This window comes from Tauraco erythrolophus, chromosome 1 (assembly GCF_009769465.1).
Source record: "Tauraco erythrolophus isolate bTauEry1 chromosome 1, bTauEry1.pri, whole genome shotgun sequence".
NCBI classification, from domain to species: Eukaryota; Metazoa; Chordata; class Aves; order Musophagiformes; family Musophagidae; genus Tauraco; species Tauraco erythrolophus.
Window position 1 is genome coordinate 135,607,918 of NC_141465.1, and position 20,497 is coordinate 135,628,414.

At 45.2% G+C, this 20,497-nt stretch overlaps 1 protein-coding gene across 2 annotated transcripts in view; it reads right to left on the bottom strand.

Moving 5' to 3' along the window:
• Positions 1-20,497, bottom strand: part of FCHSD2 (FCH and double SH3 domains 2) — a 204,058-nt gene that overhangs the window by 66,459 nt on the left and 117,102 nt on the right. For both annotated transcript variants that reach the window (XM_086615149.1, XM_086615141.1), the window contains exons 6-8: positions 17,986-18,119; positions 14,675-14,729; positions 14,129-14,257 (exon numbers count right to left, since the gene is read on the bottom strand). In XM_086615149.1, coding sequence (XP_086471275.1) covers positions 14,129-14,257; positions 14,675-14,729; positions 17,986-18,119 — 318 coding nt within the window. The remainder of the gene's footprint in view (positions 1-14,128; positions 14,258-14,674; positions 14,730-17,985; positions 18,120-20,497) is intronic.

The window sequence follows — 20,497 nt, forward strand, 5'->3', positions numbered from 1 at the left end:
AATTACCACCAGAAGTGATTCTCTTCCCGGTGGGAAGCTTCTTTTCACTTCCCTGTAAATGTTTACTCACAGAATATAAATCCTAAAACTGTAGCGAGCACATCCTCAGACTATGAAGCAGCCAAGTTGTGTGGTGTTGTGGACACGCTGGAGGGAAGGGATGCCATCCAGAGGGACCTGGACAGGCTGGAGAGATGGGCCTGTGAGAACCTCATGGAGTTCAACAAGGCCAAGGGCAAGGTCCTGCACGTGGGTCAGGGCAATCCCAAGCACAAGGACAGGCTGGGCAGAGAATGGATGGAGAGCAGCCCTGAGGAGAAGGACTTGGGGGTGCTGGTTGATGAGAAGCTCACCATGAGCCGGTACCGTGCGCTGGCAGCCCAGAAAGCCAACCGTGTCCTGGGCTGCATCCAGAGCAGCGTGGGCAGCAGGGCGAGGGAGGGGATTCTGCCCCTCTGCTCTGCTCTCCTGAGACCCCCCTGCAGTGCTGCCTTCAGCTCTGGGGTCCCCAACACAAGAAGGACATGGAGCTGCTGGAGCGGGTCCAGAGGAGGCCACAGAGATGATGCGAGGGCTGGAGCACCTCTGCTCTGGAGACAGGCTGGGAGAGTTGGGGCTGTTCAGCCTGGAGAAGAGAAGGCTCCGGAGTGATCTTATAGCAGCTTTCCAGTACCTAAAGGGGCTACAGGAAAGCTGGAGAGGGGCTTTGGACAAGGGTGTGTAGTGATAGGACAAGGGGCAATGGATTTAAACTGAAAGAGGGGAGATTTAGATTAGATATAAGGAAGAAATTCTTCCCTCTGAGGGTGGTGAGGCACTGGCACAGGTTGCCCAGAGAAGCTGTGGCTGCCCCATCCCTGGAGGTGTTCAAGGCCAGGTTGGATGAGGCTTTGGGCAACCTGGTGTAGTGGAAGGTGTCCCTGCCCATGGCAGGGGGGTTGGAACTGGATGATCTTTGAGGTCCCTTCCAACCCAAACCATTCTATGATTCTCTGATTCTATGAAGTTCTCCAAAGCAGCACTTGGGTATCAGGGGGGACGTGGGAGAGCATTTAAGAAACCGCCTAAACAAGAGAGCACAAGTTTGTATTAATTACTCAACAATTTACCTGGCTCCATAATCACACCACGAACAGGGTCTTATTAAAGGAATTAATTTCCCCGAGGTTTTATGTGCACGTATGCGCACGGACTGGTGCCCTTGGAAAGGAAAACCTTGTGGTCAATGGCGCAATGTCTACATGGAGACCAGTGTCAAGTGGTGTCCCTCAGGGGTCTGTTCTGGGTCCAGTGCTGTTCAACATCTTTGTCAGCGACATGGATGATGGCACTGAGTGCACCCTCAGTAAGTTTGCCGATGACACCAAGCTGTGTGGTGCCATGCACTCACTTGAGGGAAGAGATGCCATCCAGAGGGACCCTGATAGGCTTGAGAAATGGGCCAGTGCAAACTGCATGAGCTTCAACAAGTCAAAATGCAAGGTCCTTCACCTGGGTCGGGCCAATCCTAGGCACAAATACAAACTGGGCACAGAGTGGGTTGAGAGTAGCCCTGAAGAGAAGGATTTGGGGGTGTTTATAGATGAGAAGCTCAACATGAGCTGGCAGTGCGCTCATGCGGCCCAGAAGGCCAACCGCATCCTGGGATGTATCAAGAGAAGCGTGGGCAGCAGGTCAAGAGAGGTGATTCTCCCCCTTTACTCTGCTCTTGTGAGACCCACCTCAAATACTGCGTCCAGTTCTGGTGTCCCCACCATAAGAGAGACATAGATCTGTTGGAACGTGTTCAGAGGAGGGCCACAAAGATGATCCAGGGGCTGGAGCACCTCTGCTACAAGGACAGGTTGCAGGAGCTGGGATTGTTCAGCCTTGAAAAGAGAAGACTTTGGGGGGACCTAATAGCTGCCTTCCAATACCTGAAGGGAACCTACAGGAAGGCTGGGGAGGGACTTTTTACAAGAGTGTCCACTGATAGGACAAGGGGAAATGGGTTTAAGTTGAAGGAGAACAGATTTAGATTAGATCTTAGGAAGAAATTCTTCAGTACGAGGGTGGTGAGACTTTGGAATAAATTGCCCAGAGAGGTTGTGGCTGCCCCCTCCCTGGAGGTGTTCAAGGCCAGGTCGGACGGAGCCTTGAGTAGCCTGGTCTAGTTGAGAGGCGTCCCTGCCCATGACAGGGAGGTTGGATTAGATGATCTCTGAGGTCCCTTCCAGCCTGTGCCATTCTATGATTCTATGAAAACGGTGTGGTGTCAACTACTGTGAAGCCTCCCTTCACTCATCCTCCCTTCAGAGGGAGGAAGATGAGAAAGAGACACGCACTCATCGACTGTCTGCAAAGCACAGCTCCTGTGCCCATCGGATACTGTCGATAACGCAATCCACGGCCGGCTTAATTGGAATCACCAAATATTTGTGGCTTGCAGCTGACAAGACCGGGAAGAGAAACAATACTTCTTTCACTTACACAAATTCCCTCTACATTTTCAAGGGAGTATTGCAGGATCTTAACAGAAGAGCTTGTGCTGAATTAATAAAAGATTTATGGAAGAAAATGGAAACCTCTAGCGACTTCAAAATTATTTTATCTTAATGCTGTTTTTTCATTCAGGACAGAATCTGCATGTTAGAAAAAGAATTCCCTGGGTGCTTCTAAATCACTCTGAAAAGCAGAAAACAATAATGAGCATGTGGAATGATTTCTGACGGCGATAACGTTGGTTCTGTTTGTTCTGGAGTCTACAGAGATAAGCATCCATGCAAACGTTAACCTTTTATTTACCCAGTTAACCTTTTATTTACCCAGTTAACCTTTTATTTACCCAGGACACACACTGGCCAGCCATTGCCAGGAAAACATTCCTGAGATTATTTAAGACCTTCAGCCAACAAGTCAACTTACTTTTCAAGTCAAATAGAGTCACCAGAGGAAAGAACCGTTTGCCATACACATCCTGGTAATTTCTGGGCATAAATCAAATTATTAACTGATACCAAATCCTCAATCTCGGGTCGTTTTTATAAACACTGCCAGCTTCAGCTGAATTTCAGTTGTGGAAGTCCCGTTTGGAGGCTGTATTTACATTTTGTTTTAAATAATCTGTGAAAGTGTTCAGTAAAAGTGGTGGATGAATATGCTGAAAACACAGATGTCCGCTCAGCTTCACAAAACCTCCCAACAATGCCAATAAAGAAAAACCAGAGTTCATAGAAACACGAATATTTGAGCACTGTTGCCTCATGCAATTATTCCAGTTAACGGCAGAAAAAAAAAAGAACAGAAATTGGAAGTTAGGGGTTCCCAAGCAGGATCTTCGTAATATTGACAGAATCACAGAATAATTTAGGTTGAAAGAGAGATATCGGTCCAACCTCTGCTCAAAGGAGGGCCAAAGAGATCGGGTTGCTCAAGGTGGTGTCTGGTCAGGTTTTCAATGTCTCCAAGGTGGGACGTTTCTCCCTGAACCTGTTTCTGTTTGACCACCTTCATGGCAAAACTTTTTCCATACATTTAACCAGAATTTATTGTGTTCCAATTTGTTCCCTGCCCACCATGCCATCATTTTTTTTAAAAAAAGCCTGGCTCAGTGTTCTTCATACACTCCCCACTAGGTAGTTGTAGACATTAAGACTTTGTATTTCCATTTCCAGGCTGAGAGAGTTGGGGCTGTTCAGCCTGGAGAAGAGAAGGCTCCGGGGTGATCTTATAGCAGCTTTCCAGTGCCTAAAGGGGGCCTACAGGAAAGCTGGAGAGGGACTTTTTACAAGGGTGTGTAGTGATAGGACACGGGGCAATGGATTTAAACTGAAAGAGGGGAGATTTAGATCAGATATAAGGAAGAAATTCTTCCCTCTGAGGGTGCTGAGGCACTGGAACAGGTTGCCCAGAGAAGCTGTGGCTGCCCCATCCCTGGAAGTGTTCAAGGCCAGGTTGGATGAGGCTTTGGGCAACCTGGTGTAGTGGAAGGTGTCCCTGCCCATGGCAGGGGGGTTGGAACTGGATGATCTTCATAGAATCATAGAATGGTTAGGGCTGGAAGGGACCTTCAAAGGTCATCTAGTCCAACCCCCCTGCAAGGAACAGGGATATCTCCAACTAGATCAGGTTGCTCAGGGCCTTGTCCAACCTGGCCTTGAACGTCTCCAGGGATGGAGCATCCACCACCTCTCTGGGCAACCTGTTCCAGTGTTCTACAACTCTCATGGTAAAAAATTTTTTCCTAATATCCAACCTGAATCTACCTCCCTCTATTTTAAAACCATTACCCCTTGTCCTATCACAACAGGCCCTCCTGAACAGCCTCTCCCCATCTTTGAGGTCTCTTCCAACCCAAACCGTTCTCTGATTCTGTGATTCTATGATTCTATGATTTTTTCTCTTAGGCTGAGCAAAATCAGTTTTCTGAGCGTCTCCTTCTTCACCATGTGCTGCAGGTACTATCCTCACTCTTGGTTTTCCCTTGGAATGGCTCAACCACTACTCATGTTAATCCTCATGACTGCCAGCTCGTTCCTCAGAAGCCAGACAGATCGTTTCCTCTCCCAGGGCCCTTTAAGACAGTGCTTAAAAACAGGCAAAGATGTGAAAAAGGTAAAGATCGCCTGTAATTTTCAAAACTGATCTCCCAAATTAAAAAAAGCAATGTTGTAACGTGTCTCGGCACCATCACCCACGCGTAAGGAAGGATCTGTTCCAGGGCAATGACGCAACATGAAGTTTCTATTTAAACCTGCCCTATCACCACGAGAACTCTGATCAAGAACAAGAGCCAAATTATCCCGCGGCACTTCCGCATGGCAAGCAAACTGGAAAGTACAGCAAAAAAACCCAGAAAAGATAACTGATTCTTACCACAACATAAAAAACCTTACTGAAACAACAAAGACAAAAAAACAGCAAAGTCCATCACTTCTGACACTATTCCTCCTCAAACACTGAAGACCACACTAGGTATGATTTGAAACAGAGTTTTTAAAAAAGCAGAGAGCTTCATTTAGAAACACCTGCTGCTGCTGTTGGCTTCCTTATCGAGAATTCTTCATGGCTCATCAAAAATGCATCCCTATCTGTAAGCAGCTCCCCAACACTGAGATAGAATCAGAGAATCATGGAATGGTTTGGGTTGGAAGGGACGTTAAAGACCATCCAGTTCCAACCCCCTTGCCACGGGCAGGGATGCCCTCCACTACACCAGGTTGCCCAAAGCCTCATCCAACCTGGCCTTGAACACTGCCAGGGATGGGGCAGCCACAGCTTCTCTGGGCAACCTGTGCCAGTGCCTCAGCACCCTCAGAGGGAAGAATTTCTTCCTTAGATCTAATTTAAATCTCCCCTCTTTCAGTTTAAATCCATTGCCCCGTGTCCTATCACTCCATGCCCTTGTAAAAAGCCCCTCTCCAGCTTTCCTGTAGGCCCCCTTTAGGTACTGGAAAGTTGCTATAAGATCACCCCGGAGCCTTCTCTTCTCCAGGCTGACTGCCAATTGTTTGGTGAGGTTTCTTTTTTTTTTTTTTAATATTTTTTTTATTATACTCCATGACACCACTCAGGATCCTTAAAGAGTGTTTAGCTGCAAAGGTGACTGTACGTTTGGCATCAACCATGAAGCTCCACTGATGACTTAGCTCTATAAAATACCTTTGAAATCTTCAGGCAGATTTTCCTTAAAGATTTCAACTTTGAAATTCGAGCAATAAAAGGGAAACCCCTGAGAGCAGCAGATTTTCAAAACATAGCAGAGAAATAAAATAAAATACTTCCTTAAAATATTTTACGCTGTGTCGAAGACCTTGGCTCGTGTGGAGCTCAAGTGAGACAGTCCTGAGCCCCACAGCTCTCATGCCCAAACGTGCACCCACCTGCCACAGGCTGTAACGGAACGATGAGCTGATGCTCATGTCACGGATAAAAGTCTAGACTTGGAAATCAACTGAAGTTTTAGTTCTCTCTTTCTATTAAAAAAAACCCAAGAACTATTTAAAATGTTCATGACACCTCCTTTTTTCTTTTAGAGCAACATTTCCTCGTTATCAGTTGCTTTATAAAGTCATATTCGGAGGTGGCTCATAAGAGGAACTTACAGAGGAGTTAAGAGTGGAGCGCTAAAAACCAAAACGCGGCGATAATCAAGTTTTTAAAAAGACAGGTATCAAAACAGCCCTGAATTTACTTCAACCATCATCTTCCACTTCCTCCTGACCTCGGTTTAAACTTCTGCAGAAGGCTGAGCACCAGGCAGGCAAATGCTTTAGTCTATGTTGTGTTGTTTTTTTTTTTTTTAATTTATTTTTTTTTTTTTTTTAATTGGACTACAGAGATTGAAATGCAGAGCTCAGGTCTGCAGCACAACTGCACAACTTCGGTATATCCAGATGTAAATTCTGGGCAAAAAGGACAGAGAGAGAAAAAAAGCAATAGGATTTCTATTTTATCTAAAGGGAGATCCAGAATGGTTTTGCTTCTCTTTTACTGGTGTAACTGATAAACTAGCACGGCACTGTAGAAATCATTCTCAATTCTTTCAAAAATGCTGGAAGCATTTTTTAATTTTGTTTCTGAGCATCTCAGGTTTCTTTGTGATGGCTTTCACAGTTACAAACACAGTAGAGCAAATATTTTTTTCTTCTTTGCATAAAAATCTTGCAAACTGCAGTAACTTATTCTAAACTACTGTAAATTAACAGAAGCCCCATGTCAGCAGGAATCCTGCTCATAAAAACGTGGATTTGTTGCCTGTTACAGAAAATTAAACAAGGTCACGCTGTATATTTGTGATTCATCTGTCACAGGACAGTCCAAGAGCATTTCTGAGTCAGATACAGGGAATAACACCAACACTGGCAGCTTTTGAACCTCAGGTGTCCCTGCCCAACATGCATTATGCTTTGCCAACAAGTTTCTCAAATACCTTGTGTCAGCAGAAACCAGCCCTGTTACTGCAGAAATATCCCCACCCCTCCTTTCTCTGAACAAGGGTATCAACTTTTATTGGATTTTATTGCTCAGAAACCACCGATGAACCCAGAATCACGAAATTGTTAAGGTTGGAAGAGACTTTGAAGATCAAGTCTAATGGTTAACCTGACACTGCCAAGTCCACCACTAAACCACGGCCCTCAGCACCACAGCTACACGGCTTTTCAATGCCTCCAGCGATGGTGACTCCACCACTTCCCTGGGCAGCCTGTTCCAATGCTCCATGACCCTTTTGGGGAAGATGTTTCTCCTCATATCCAACCTAAGCTTCCCCTGGTGCAACCTGAGGCTGTTTTCTCTCATCCTGTCGATTGTTGCTTGGGAGAAGAGCCCGACCCCACCTCGCTACAACCTCCTCTCAGGCAGTTGCAGAGAGCAAGGTCTCCCCTCAGCCTCCTTCTCTCCAGGCTGAACACCCCCAGTGCCCTCAGCCGCTCCCCATCACACGTGTGCTCCAGACCCTTCACCAGCTCCGTTGCCCTTCTCTGGACACGCTCCAGCACCTCCATGTCCTTCTTATAGTGAGGGACCCAAAGCTGAACACATGATTTGAGATGTGGTCTCACCAGTGCTGAGCACAGCGGGACGATCCCTTCCCAGTCCTGCTGGCCACACTATGGCTGGTACAAGCCCGGATGCTGGTGGCCTTCTTGGCCACCTGGGCAAACTGCTGGCTCATGTTCAGCCGCTGTTGACCACCACCCCCAGGTCCTCTTCCACTGGGCACCTTTCCAGCTGCTCTTCCCCAAGCCAGTAGCGTTGCATGGGGCTGTGGTGACCCAAGTGGAGGACCTGGCACTTGGCCTTGTTGAACCTCGTACAGTTGGCCTCAGCCCACTGATCCAGCCTGTGCAGATCCCTCTGCAGAGCTTTCCTGCCCTCCAGCAGATCAACACTGCCACCCAACTTGGTGTCATCTGTAAACTTACGGAGGACGTGCTCAATCTGCTCCTCCAGATCATCGACAAAGATATGAACACTGCTGTCTGGGCTGCTGTCCAGGCTGTCGGCAAGTCGAGGTATGCATCGATGGGACCTGTCTGCATCCAGTTCAACTCACACAGGATGCCACAACCAACCTTTGATGTACACATCCCATAACAAACATCAGTGTCTCGCCCTCTTCACTAAGTAGGAGTCAAGGGACGCGTGTAGCAACGGAGTTCCTGACAGCTGGGCACTCTAAAACTGAGGGCACAACTATAAAATTACAACTTGGTTAAATGTGTGTGAAAGCCTTTAGTACAATTCTCACTCTGGAAACAATAATTCCCTTAAAACTAAAACCTACAAAGAAATTGTTCATGATGGATGCAAACAGGAACAGTCTCTGAAATGTGAAAGTAAAGCACAGGCTTTACTTTCTTGCACAGTAATACATCCGAGGATGAGCTGAAATTTTTTCACAGCTTTTTCCATTTTTAAAGTTTTTATCATCTCTAGGTAACTTAACTAGAGAAACATGGAAAATTTCAACTCTTTAGTGAGATCCATACTGATGAGCTGCAAAGGAGCAGTACCAAGCAGCCATCGTTCTGTACCTAAATGCCACTTAAAACAACTCTTCTACACAATGGATACAAATAATAAGAAAATTACTTTTATTCCACTTTCCACATTATTTCTAATCATAAAACTGATACTTTAGCTGAGGAGTAGGGAGATTTTGAAGGCAGGGGAGGTGGGGCAGTTTGTTTTTCAAGTCTGAAGGTTAATATATTAAACAAGTAACATTCTGAAGTACCATTTAGATAAAGGATTTATCTGCAGGTTACTGAATAACCCTGAAAACCAGCCTGAAAACAATTTAAAATGTACATATCCGCCACGTACCAAAACAGTTGTCGTGACGAAAAGGTGAGGTAATGAACCTGATTTCAAACAAACTCATGAAACTGGCCCTGCAGTCGTATCTCACTGTAGAGATGGTGAAGGTTGCAGGAGTCTCACCTGGTCTACACCAGTGGAGATAATCACCAGTTTGCAGAACTCATCCTGAAAGAGCAGATCCTAAATAACTGAGTAAGTCCTATGAGGTTTGAGGTGCTGCTGATTCCACTCAAAAATCCCAACTTGCTCTTTACATAAGTCAAGTCTTCCAGTTTGCTTCCAAGTGGGGCAACTGGTCTGAGAAGTGAATTTTTCAGGAATGCTTAGTTCTGTCTTTGAGACTCTTGGTCAAGAGAGATCCAATAAAAGAAGCTGAGTATTTGCAAGAAGGCAGTAACTCTAAAAGTGCTGCAAGACAGATACAATCTGAACAGTTGGAGGAGAAACTTAACGTGATTTAGGTATGTGGACAGCCTTGCAGAGTTCAAACAGAAGATGACCTTATTGCAGTCTTCCAGTACCTAAAGGGGGCCTACAAGAAAGCTGGAGAGGGACTTTTTGCAAGGGTATGTAGTGACAGGACAAGGGGCAATGGCTTTAAACTGAAAGAGGGGAGATTTAGATTGGATCTAAGGAAGAAATTTTTTACACTGAGGGTGGTGAGGCACTGGCACAGGTTGCCCAGAGAAGCTGTGGCTGCCCCATCCCTGGCAGTGTTCAAGGCCAGGTTGGATGAGGCTTTGGGCAACCTGGTGTAGTGGAGGGTGTCCCTGCCCATGGCAGGGGGGTTGGAAGTAGATGATCTGGAAGGCCTCTTCCAACCCAAATCATTCCATGATGTATAAGCTCAATGGCAGCTAAATACAGAACTACTTAAAGACAGCAAGGTGGCCACCACTACAGCAATATCTAAAGACCTACTAAAATGAAGATAAAAGGCACATTTTTAAAATGTTAATCTCAATGCATAAACGAACATGTTTAGTTGAGACACTACAACTGTATTACGTTGGGTCACACGGCCACCCAACCTATTAAAACAAGAACTGTGCTGCCTCAAAAGGTGTTTAAGGTCCTTTCAAAATACCTCTTTTCCTAGTTATGTTACATATGAAACATTTAATACATAAAGTCTTCATTTCTTTAGCCTTCGCTGCATTTTCCAGTTCTAGTAGCTTTTTCATAAATGCTGATGGCTATTCAGAGGTCTGCAAGGCAGCTATTTTCTCCCTGAGTGCTTTTCTCTTTTTAACATTCATTTCATGTGTTATTTTCTTGCCTGGTCAACCAAAATTGTCAAGTTCTTGCTACATTTCCTGGAAGCAAGCTTTCCATTTGCTTATACTGAACGATTCTTCCCCTTCAAATCATCACCTCTCTCTTCAGTTCCTGCTCCGGATTGTTTACGTTAAATCGTTACGCTCAATAAAATAATCATTTTCTCAGCAAGGTTCAGGAGGAGACAGGTAAGAGAGAAAGCAGGACCCTGCCAGCAAATCTCCTTCCCTTGTAAATCCCAAGCGTTTACTTTAATCCCACATCTTCCCTATCTCTTCATCAGCCATTAATCCATGAGAAAAGCCTCTCCGCCCTACCTGGAGCAACGTCACTCTTTTACGTAAGCAGAGACTGAGTGGGAAGTCTGGTGAGAGCTCCTGGCAAACTGGAGACATTCAATCAGATGAATCACCCTTCTCCCCAGGCTCACCGACTCCTTCAAGATCTGTTCTGAAGGACGTTTTCCCTCTTCAAAAAATCCCATTGCTTGTTCCCACCGTAGCACATCTATCCGCCTGTGAACTGACTCCGTTCATCGCCCCGCTTGTTTTATCGGCCAGCCTGCTAGGGAAGGCGGATTTCTTCATCTGGAATTCCCAGGGCCCCTCCTGGAGCCCTTTCCAAACGTTGAGACACGCTTGTTGCTTTCTGTTGGCACCGATGAGGGTTTTAGCACCAGAGTTTCCCACCTGGAATACTGTGTTCAGCTCTGGAGTCCCCAGCACAAGAAGGACATGGAGCTGCTGGAGTGGGGCCAGAGGAGGCCACGGAGATGATGCAAGGGCTGGAGCACCTCTGCTCTGGAGACAGGCTGGGAGAGTTGGGGTTGTTCAGCCTGGAGAAGAGAAGGCTCCAGGGAGACCTTCCAGCACCTTCCAGTGCCTAAAGGGGCTACAAGAAAGCTGGAGAGATGCTTTGGACAAGGCTGTGGAGTGACAGGACATGGGGCAATGGCTTTAAACTGAAAGAGGGGAGATTTAGGTTGGATCTAAGGAAGAAATTTTTTACACTGAGGGTGGTGAGGCACTGGAACAGGTTGCCCAGAGAAGCTGTGGCTGCCCCATCCCTGGCAGTGTTCCAGGCCAGGCTGGATGAGGCTTTGAGCAACCTGGTGTAGTGGAAGGTGTCCCTGCCCATGGCAGGGGGTTGGAACTACATCATCTTTGAAGGCCCCTTCCAACCCAAACCATTCCACGATTCTATGATTCTACGATTACACACTGTTGTTTATATGGAAGCAGTTTTATATGTGAATTTACATTAGAGCTCCTGGATGAATGCAGCTGGAGCCCAGCGATACATTACACTTGAGTTTCCTGGGGGTTTTCCCCACTTCTTCGAACCATTTAAATCCAAGATCTTGCCTTTGGTCCATTCCCTCCCTTGCTCCAATGAAAGACCCTGTTGCAAGGACGTGCGGGTGTTCTCCCACGTATTTTTGCTCATGAACAACAGTGCAAAAAACCCCAATTTACAGTTCTGCATTAAGAATACAGTTGTTTATCAGACGAGGAGAATCAACTACTATAAACATCTGAGAGATGCACAAAAAAAGAACCCTGTAAAGTTGTCCTATCCTCCCAAAGTAATTTGGCTCGATGAAAGAACTGACTACAATTATTTATATAGAAGAACAGGTTGCATAGAGAGATTGTCACATCAGGAAAAGGTTGACTTATAAAAAGCCTGAAAACAAGTTCTACAAATGAAAGGACTGAATAAGGGGAGCCCAGTAACTGGGTATAGAAACAACCACAGAATCAGAGAATGGTTTGGTTGGAAGGGACCTCAAAGATCATCCAGTTCCAACCCCCCTGCCATGGGCAGGGACACCCTCCACTACACCAGGTTGCCCAAAGCCTCATCCAACCTGGCCTTGAACACTGCCAGGGATGGGGCAGCCACAGCTTCTCTGGGCAACCTGTGCCAGTGCCTCAGCACCCTCAGAGGGGAGAATTTCTTCCTCAGATCTCATCAAAATCTCCCCTCTTCCAGTTTAAAGCCATTGCCCCGTGTCCTGTCACTACACACCCTTGTCCAAAGCCCCTCTCCATCTTTCCTGTAGCCCCTTTAGGTACTGGAAGGTGCTGGAAGATCTCCCCGGAGCCTTCTCTTCTCCAGGCTGAACAGCCCCAACTCTCCCAGCCTGTCTCCAGAGCAGAGGTGCTCCAGTCCTCAGATCCTCTCCGTGGCCTCCTCTGGACCCGCTCCAGCAGCTCCATGTCCTTCTTCTGTTGGACCAGACCAGCAGTGACTTCAGCAACTGGAGCCCTTGCCCATAGACCATCTATGGACAACAGCGCACATGCAGAGGAACGGCACCAGCACGACTTTGTTTTCCACTGTATTATATTATTTTATATCCTCGGGTATCTGCAGGTCTCTAACGTCACAGTACAGAAAGCCCACCCCATCCAAAAGGCACAACTGGCCACGGAAACTCAAGGAGATGAAGATCCTGTCCAGCACACTATGTGCTCAGTCTGCAACACCCACCAAACCCAGCCAGACGTACAGCAGAAAGGAGAATCCCTTTGCAAAGATCCTGTTGCAATGCCCCGAGACGAGAGCAGCCACGACCCCACCAGAGCCAGCCACAATTTTACCTGGGCTATCTGCTCTTTTTTTTTTTTCTTAGTTCAAATGTCTTTTTTGTTTGTTTTGTTGTGAACATATCACATTCACTTCTGGCATTACTTCCAGGTAAGAGCATTAACTGATGACAGCCAACCACGCATGTAAGTATGGCATTATCTTATGTAAGCATCAATTAATCAGTTTATCTCCAGTATTCTAAGGAAATACTTACTTTATAACCATTTCCCTGTACTAAACATTTAGTCAGCACACATATTCCTGTTTTACTAACAGAAGAGCACAGCTACACACACATATAAAGCAAAGACAGGGTTGGTGCCTCCAGGACTATCAGCCCTGAATTGCCTCTGAGATACCCAGATTTGATTTAGCCTTCCAGGCAGTGAGATATTCAGCAGAGCAACAAATTTAAGACACTGGCTGTGATTTACTCCAAAAGGCACACACGTATCGCTGGAGGAGTGGTTAACTTAGTCAAGATCTAATGGAGTTGCACAGAATCCCTCGGAGGCCTCGTTCGGTGCTCTCAAATTTTGCCTCGGTTCCCTGCTTTTCAGTATTTTTTTTTCCCCCAGTATGCAAAAGCATACTGATAATACAGTGATTTGTTCTAAGGCAGTGGCAGTTCTTCAATAAAGGACTTCTAAATGCAAATTACAGATTTCTAAGTTGCCGTGCCTGATTGCATCACCTGGAGATAGTTTGTAGAGAGCAAATTTAAACCAACTTGGAAAACATCAATATACAAAACGAAACTACGTAAAGCAGGAATTAGGTTTAAACATCTGATTTTACAGATTTTGCAATTTATCCCTAACTACTTAATTCTAAGGAATAGTGTACATGTAAGTAATTCTAGGATGATACAAAAAACCCCACAACCTGTGAGCAATCATATTTGGACTTTTCAAGTATGCCATTTCCTAGGAGTTCCAGTGTCTCCTCTCGGCTTGCCTTGGCAAGCTGCCACGTGCGAGAGCAGCAACGCTGATTCTCTAAAATTCACAGTTTCAAACCAAGATAGTTACTGGTTATATTTCCCTAAACATACCTTAAATAAATGTTCTGATCAGATAATTGGATACAAAGAAAGGATTATGGTATATGCTACTGAAGAACTACATCTCCACCTTACTTAAGGTTGACTACAACAGGAAAATACAGGTCTTAGTTTTACAAACTTGATTCCTTTATCCAAGTGAGTTTTTCAGGAAAAAAGTGAATGAAGAAAAAGAAAGGTGACTGCTTAGCTTTGAGGCCTGATAATTGGTACCAAGTATCCTGCAAAATATTGCAGGATCTACCTACTGCCCTCTCATCTGTTGCAACATCTTGGAAAAGTCAACACTGCTGTCGCAAAGCAACTCAAGATTTTGTACCTCGTTCATTTTGCTTCCCAGATTGTCACACTTCCCAACTCCCAGACATAAATCAGCTTCCTTACCTTCATAATGTTTACTAAGTCTGTTTGATAATAGCGATCCTGGTGTGCATTAGCAGCTGCTAAAGTGAGAAGGTAGTCATTCCTTGCATGGATAGCCTTGGAATTACACTCGGATCGTCGTGCTTTTAACTACAATGAGAAATGGAAGTTAAAAGATAGGTACTAAGGAGAAGTTAAATGACCAAACATGTATTAATAGCAAATTTACATCCAGATGAACATATTAATATAGTCAAAACTTCAAGGGATTAATAGCTCAACAGTTTTGTTAACGGTCAGGGGATTCCTAATGTATTTTTATCTCCTGCAGTTACAATTTCATGTGTGGTCTTCAAAAAACACTTACAACTCCCACTAGCAAAAATTACCTTGTAAATTTAGTCATATGCAATTCTGCACTCCGACTGCCAAAAGAGTGCTCTTATCTCATCACTCATTCTAACAACACAACTTCTGAAACGTCAGTCATCTCTAGATTCCAGACAAGTTTTTGGGCATATGACTCACGAAATTAGCAGCAAAACGTTAAGTTTTTCTTATACTCACCTTTACACTTGCCTTCTGCAAGCTTATTCTTGACTGAAAAAGACTAAGTTTGGACCTGAAACAGAAATCAACAGAAGACATCACTGGCTTACATCCCTTCTACAAAAGTACAGGATAAACAGGTCACCGCGTTTCACTTCTGCAAAACTTTTTTAATGCCTTTTTTCTGCAAAAAACAATTTTTAATGCCTCAATATTTATTTGTGTAGTTTTAAGTAAAGCTTAAGGATCAAGGAGAAGTTACAAAGAACACCGAGCTACCATCAACAGTATAGAATCATAGAATCATAGAATGGTTAGGGCTGGAAGGGACCTTCAAAGGTCATCTAGTCCAACCCCCCTGCAAGGAACAGGGATATCTCCAACTAGATCAGGTTGCTCAGGGCCTTGTCCAACCTGGCCTTGAACGTCTCCAGGGATGGAGCATCCACCACCTCTCTGGGCAACCTGTTCCAGTGTTCTACCACTCTCATAGTAAAAAATTTTTTCCTAATATCGAACCTGAACCTACCTCCCTCTATTTTAAAACCATTACCCCTTGTCCTATCATAACTGGCCCTCCTGAACAGCCTCTCCCCATCTTTCCTGTAGGCCCCCTTGAGGTACTGGAAGACCGCTATAAGGTCACCCCGGAGCCTCCTCTTCTCCAGGCTGAACAGCCCCAACTCTTTCAGCCTGTCCTCATAGGAAAGGTGCTCCAGCCCTCTTATCATCTTCGTGGCCCTCCTCTGGACCCTCTCCAACTGGTCCATGTCCTTCTTATGTTGGGGACTCCAGAACTGGACGCAGTACTCCAAGTGAGGTCTCACAAGGGCAGAGTAGAGGGGGAGAATCACCTCCCTCGACCTGCTGGCCACGCTCCTCTTGATGCAGCCCAGGACGCGGTTGGCCTTCTGGGCCGCAAGAGCACATTGCCGGCTCATATTGAGCTTCTCGTCCACCAGTACTCCCAAGTCCTTCTCCTCAGGGCTGCTCTCGATCCAATCACCACCCAGTCTGTATTTATGCCTGGGATTGCCACGACCCAGATGTAGGACCTTGCATTTGGCCTGGTTAAACTTCATGAGGTTGGTACGGGCCCACCTCTCCAGCCTGTCAAGGTCCCTCTGGATGGCATCCCTCCCTTCCAGCGTGTCGACGGCACCACACAGCTTGGTGTCATCGGCGAACTTGCTGAGGGTGCACTCCATGCCACTGTCCACGTCACCGACAAAGATGTTGAAGAGGGCCGGGCCCAACACGGACCCCTGAGGGACGCCACTTGTGACCGGTCTCCACTTGGACATTGAGCCGTTGACCACTACTCTCTGAGTGCGGCCATTGAGCCAATTCCTTATCCACCGAGTGGTCCATCCATCAAACCCATGACTCTCTAATTTAGAGAGAAGAATGTCATGCGGGACAGTGTCAAAAGCTTTGCACAAGTCCAGGTAGATGACATCCATTGGTCGACCCTTGGCCACCGATGCTGTCACCCCATCGTAAAAGGCCACCAAGTTGGTCAGGCACGATCTGCCTTTGGTGAAGCCATGTTGGCTGTCACCCACCACCTCCTTGCTCTCCATGTGCCTTAGCATGGTTCCCAGGAGAATCTGCTCCATGACCTTGCCAGGCACAGAGGTGAGGCTGACCGGTCTGTAGTTGCCCGGGTCCTCTTATCAGTGCAGTATCTTCACTGCACGTTCAGAAATCTTTTGCACAGCTTACCCTGATTTTGGAACAACATTTAAATAGATCATGAAAGGGAAACTGGGTGGCGGCTGCAACTCGAGTTATTTTGGTGTTTGATGGGTTTTGAGTTTGCCCTCCGGACACAAAGTGCTCTAAATTTGAACTACTGGTCAGCTGAAGGAATATTAGTGCAAAATCATTAGTAATTATATTCCAGTCAGCTGGAGGAGCACCCGTGTACACACACATATTTTTAAAAGTAGAAGTGGTTTGATTTTCATATTTGGATTCATGAAAGAGAAATTAGAGAAGCACTTTATTAGCTATTTGAAAGACAGTGGTATAAAGTAAATAAAAAACCAAAATCAAGTAAAGAGCTATTTAAATCTGAACAATACTGCAGTATAATTCTGTCTCAAAATTCCCAAGCTCAAGTTTTCAGTTATTTCTTTTGTTTGTTTCTTTGTGTTTTCTTACTTTCTTCAGGTACTATAGGTAATCTTATTAAAGTTCTTCTTTTCATTCTCCAGCCCTCAACAGAAAAGACCGAAAAATTCTCCAATGAAACCATAATTTCTTTTTATTCCCTGAGAACAATTCTGAGTAATTTCTAAAAATAGATAAAAACTAAATAAATTCACAAAAAAGGGTGAGGTACGCTCCCATAAGACAGGTCGAACTCCAAACAGAAAAGATGTGAGCTACTCGCTTTCCTGAAAGGAAGGAAACCAACCTCTTTCTTTAGGATGTCAAGGAGCATCAAAACCTAAAGCCTCAAAAATTTCTCTTCGAAAACGGAAAACGGCATCCAATGGGCTGATACCAAATCGGAGAGAAAAGGAAGTAGTCTTAAATATTAAAAAGAGTGCCAGCTCACACACTGTCCTTTGAAAAAGTGGAATTAAAGCAGTTAGCTGAACTTCCTTCCTGAAGAAGCCAGCCTAGATCATAGAATCATAGAATGATAGAATGGTTAGGGCTGGAAGGGACCTTCAAAGGTCATCTAGTCCAACCCCCCTGCAAGGAACAGGGATATCTCCAACTAGATCAGGTTGCCCAGGGCCTCGTCCAACCTGGCCTTGAACGTCTCCAGGGATGGAGCATCCACCACCTCTCTGGGCAACCTGTTCCAGTGTTCTACAACTCTCATGGTAAAAAATTTTTTCCTAATATCCAACCTGAATCTACCTCCCTCTATTTTAAAACCATTACCCCTTGTCCTATCGCAACAGGCCCTCCTGAACAGCCTCTCCCCATCTTTCTTGTAGGCCCCCTTGAGGTACTGGAAGACCGCTATAAGGTCACCCCGGAGCCTCCTCTTCTCCAGGCTGAACAGCCCCAACTCTTTCAGCCTGTCCTCATAGGAAAGGTGCTCCAGCCCTCTTATCATCTTCGTGGCCCTCCTCTGGACCCTCTCCAACTGGTCCATGTCCTAGATGGGATACACCTGACTCTCACAGCACCAGCATGCTTGGAACAGCTACAAAAACCTGTTTGAGTAGAAAGAAAACAACTGGCCCCAGCTCACTGCACGCAATTACCTTTCTTCTAAAATACTGGCAAGTGTAAAAACCACCACAAGGACAAATGTGCTCCTCACGCACGCGATTATTCGTACATGTGCTCTTATAAAAACATACTTGGCCTCGATATCAGCTTTCTCCCGCACTGCTTGCGCCATCTGTTCCGTCTCAAAATATTTCTTTTTGCCTTTAGCTAAATCTTTTACTGTCTCTTGTAATTCAGCTTGGATCCTTGTCAACTGGTCCACGCACTGAAAAAAAAAACAAATGGTCAGGAAACTAAATATTAATGCCATTGTTTTTTGCATCCGAATAATACTCTCATCATCATTTCATTACTCTCCATTACATTTTTTATGGAACGATGCGGTCCCCAAGTCACTCCTGGTCAATTATTCCTGATTTTCCTTTAAAGGTGATCAGAACATAAACCTATACTTCTTCCTTTATTCCTGCTGCTGTTTAACTATTCAAATTCAAGGATAACTTGCAAATTAAAGAAAGGCTCGGAAAGCTTTGGATGAGGTAGGTAGTTGAAATAACTGGGAAAAATCCAAAGGCAATCTGCTGGAGGTGATATAAAAAATGATTAATCTTTCCTTCTCTCCAATTGAAAACATAAGACAAAATCTGCCATGTAAAACACAACAGCACAACAGGAACAAGAACGATTTGATCGACATTATTTGAAGAGCTCGTTTTTCCTACCCTTTCCTGAGAGCTTTCCAACAAACAGGGTTATACCAGAAATCCATGTCATTCACAAGGAAAACTTAGGGGCTTAAAACGTGTAGCTAGCTAGTCCAGGAGCAAAAATAATTCCACCTTGTTTCATTAACACGACCCAACCAGCGTTACGACATAGATTTGAAGGTCAAAAAATAATATTCCAAGGAATATAAATAAATCAAATATTATTAAACTATTTGGATCTAACCCATGAGTTTTCACACTTTTATCCTTCTGATTCTCTCCCCCATCCTGCCGGAGGGGAGTGAGCGAGCGGCTGCGTGGGGCTGAGCTGCTGACCGTGGTTAACCCACAGCAATCACTAAAATGTTCAGCAATTTGCCAAATATCCTACCAGCTTCAAAAAAAAAAAAATTGGTGGGAAAGGATCTGTGTCAAGCAGAAAGGATCTACTTATCAAAACAAATGTGAATTGTCAACATCCAGAATTACAGTGTCTTTAAAAGATTTTTATGAAGATTTTCTTTTACCCAAACTGCCTAAATCCATGTAAGAGTGACAGTTCAAAGCGTTTATGTTTGATTACAGATATCACAGACCAGATGTGGTCAATGAAGGCTCCAGGCAATATTCAGCAGCAGAGCCTCAAGCTAGCTTAAGGAAAACAATTTGCCTTTCTGTTTGCCTTTCTGTCCTGCAAAGACCAGTCCCAGGTCCCAACTCTTTTCATGTCACTGTCACGTACCCAGTTTCTCCCATTCAAGGTGCCACACATTGTCCTCTTGACAACACCTCTCCTAAACACCTCAGCTTTGTCATGACACTAATTATTTATGCATGTAACCTCCTTTACAAGCACAGCAAGACTAGTAAGGTGATGTAATCCAGCAACGTAACAGTCATTTCACAGAATTCAACAATTGTTAAAAATAACATCCATCCACCTGTGAAATAGAAACTTTTTGTTTCGGTCAATAGAATCATAAAATCACAGAATGGTTTGGGCTGGAAGGGACCTCAAAGATCATCTAGTTCCAACCCTTCCATGGGCAGGGACACCCTCCACTACACCAGGTTGCCCAAAGCCTCATCCAACCTGGCCTTGAACACTGCCAGGGATGGGGCAGCCACAGCTTCTCTGGGCAACCTGTGCCAGTGCCTCACCACCCTCAGAGTTAATTGCTCCTCTTCTCACCAAACAATTCTGCTCTCATTAAAACTTGTCAGATACCTCTCTGGTTATAAAACACCTAAAAATTCATGGAATTTCACACTAAACCCAGTTTTTGATGCATGCAGACCAATAAGGCAATGGGTTCCATAAGGTAAGCTTCGTGGTGGGTGGTTTGGGGAGTAGCGGAGAGCAGGACTGGGTTTTTGAAGACCTCTGAGGGTACGACAGAAAAATGCAAGGTAGAAAAATCTGTATATATTGGACAGCTGACAGAGACCTAAAACCGTTTCAAAAGGACTGGGCTTTTGCTACATCAATCAGTATTTTGATCCCTGAAGTCTCCTGCCAGCATCGAAACATCGAAATATCAAACAGCCCCAGTTGTTCACACGATCATTTCAAAAGCAAAAAATCATCTTGTTTTTGCATCTCTGAAGCAAAAAAATACTGTCAGGAGTCTGGATGCCATTTAGGGGTTTTGGCTTGGGTAGGCACTGCAACAAGCTGTTTCAGAGGGCTGACAGAGATGGTTTCTTCTTGCGTTGTCTCCATCCAGAGCGATTTTATTGTCTTGCCTTTCAGCCTTCTGACACAGATCCACGCAAACGTCTGCAGCGGTGGCCACATCGTCTTTCCTGAAGATACCTGATGGACGTAGCTCTCTGCCTGCTCTTCCAAGGCCAACGTACGAAACCACACATCACTGATGGGGTGAGCTTACAAGGTCTCTGGGGAAGGGTAATGGCAGGGGGTGGGCTGCTGCCC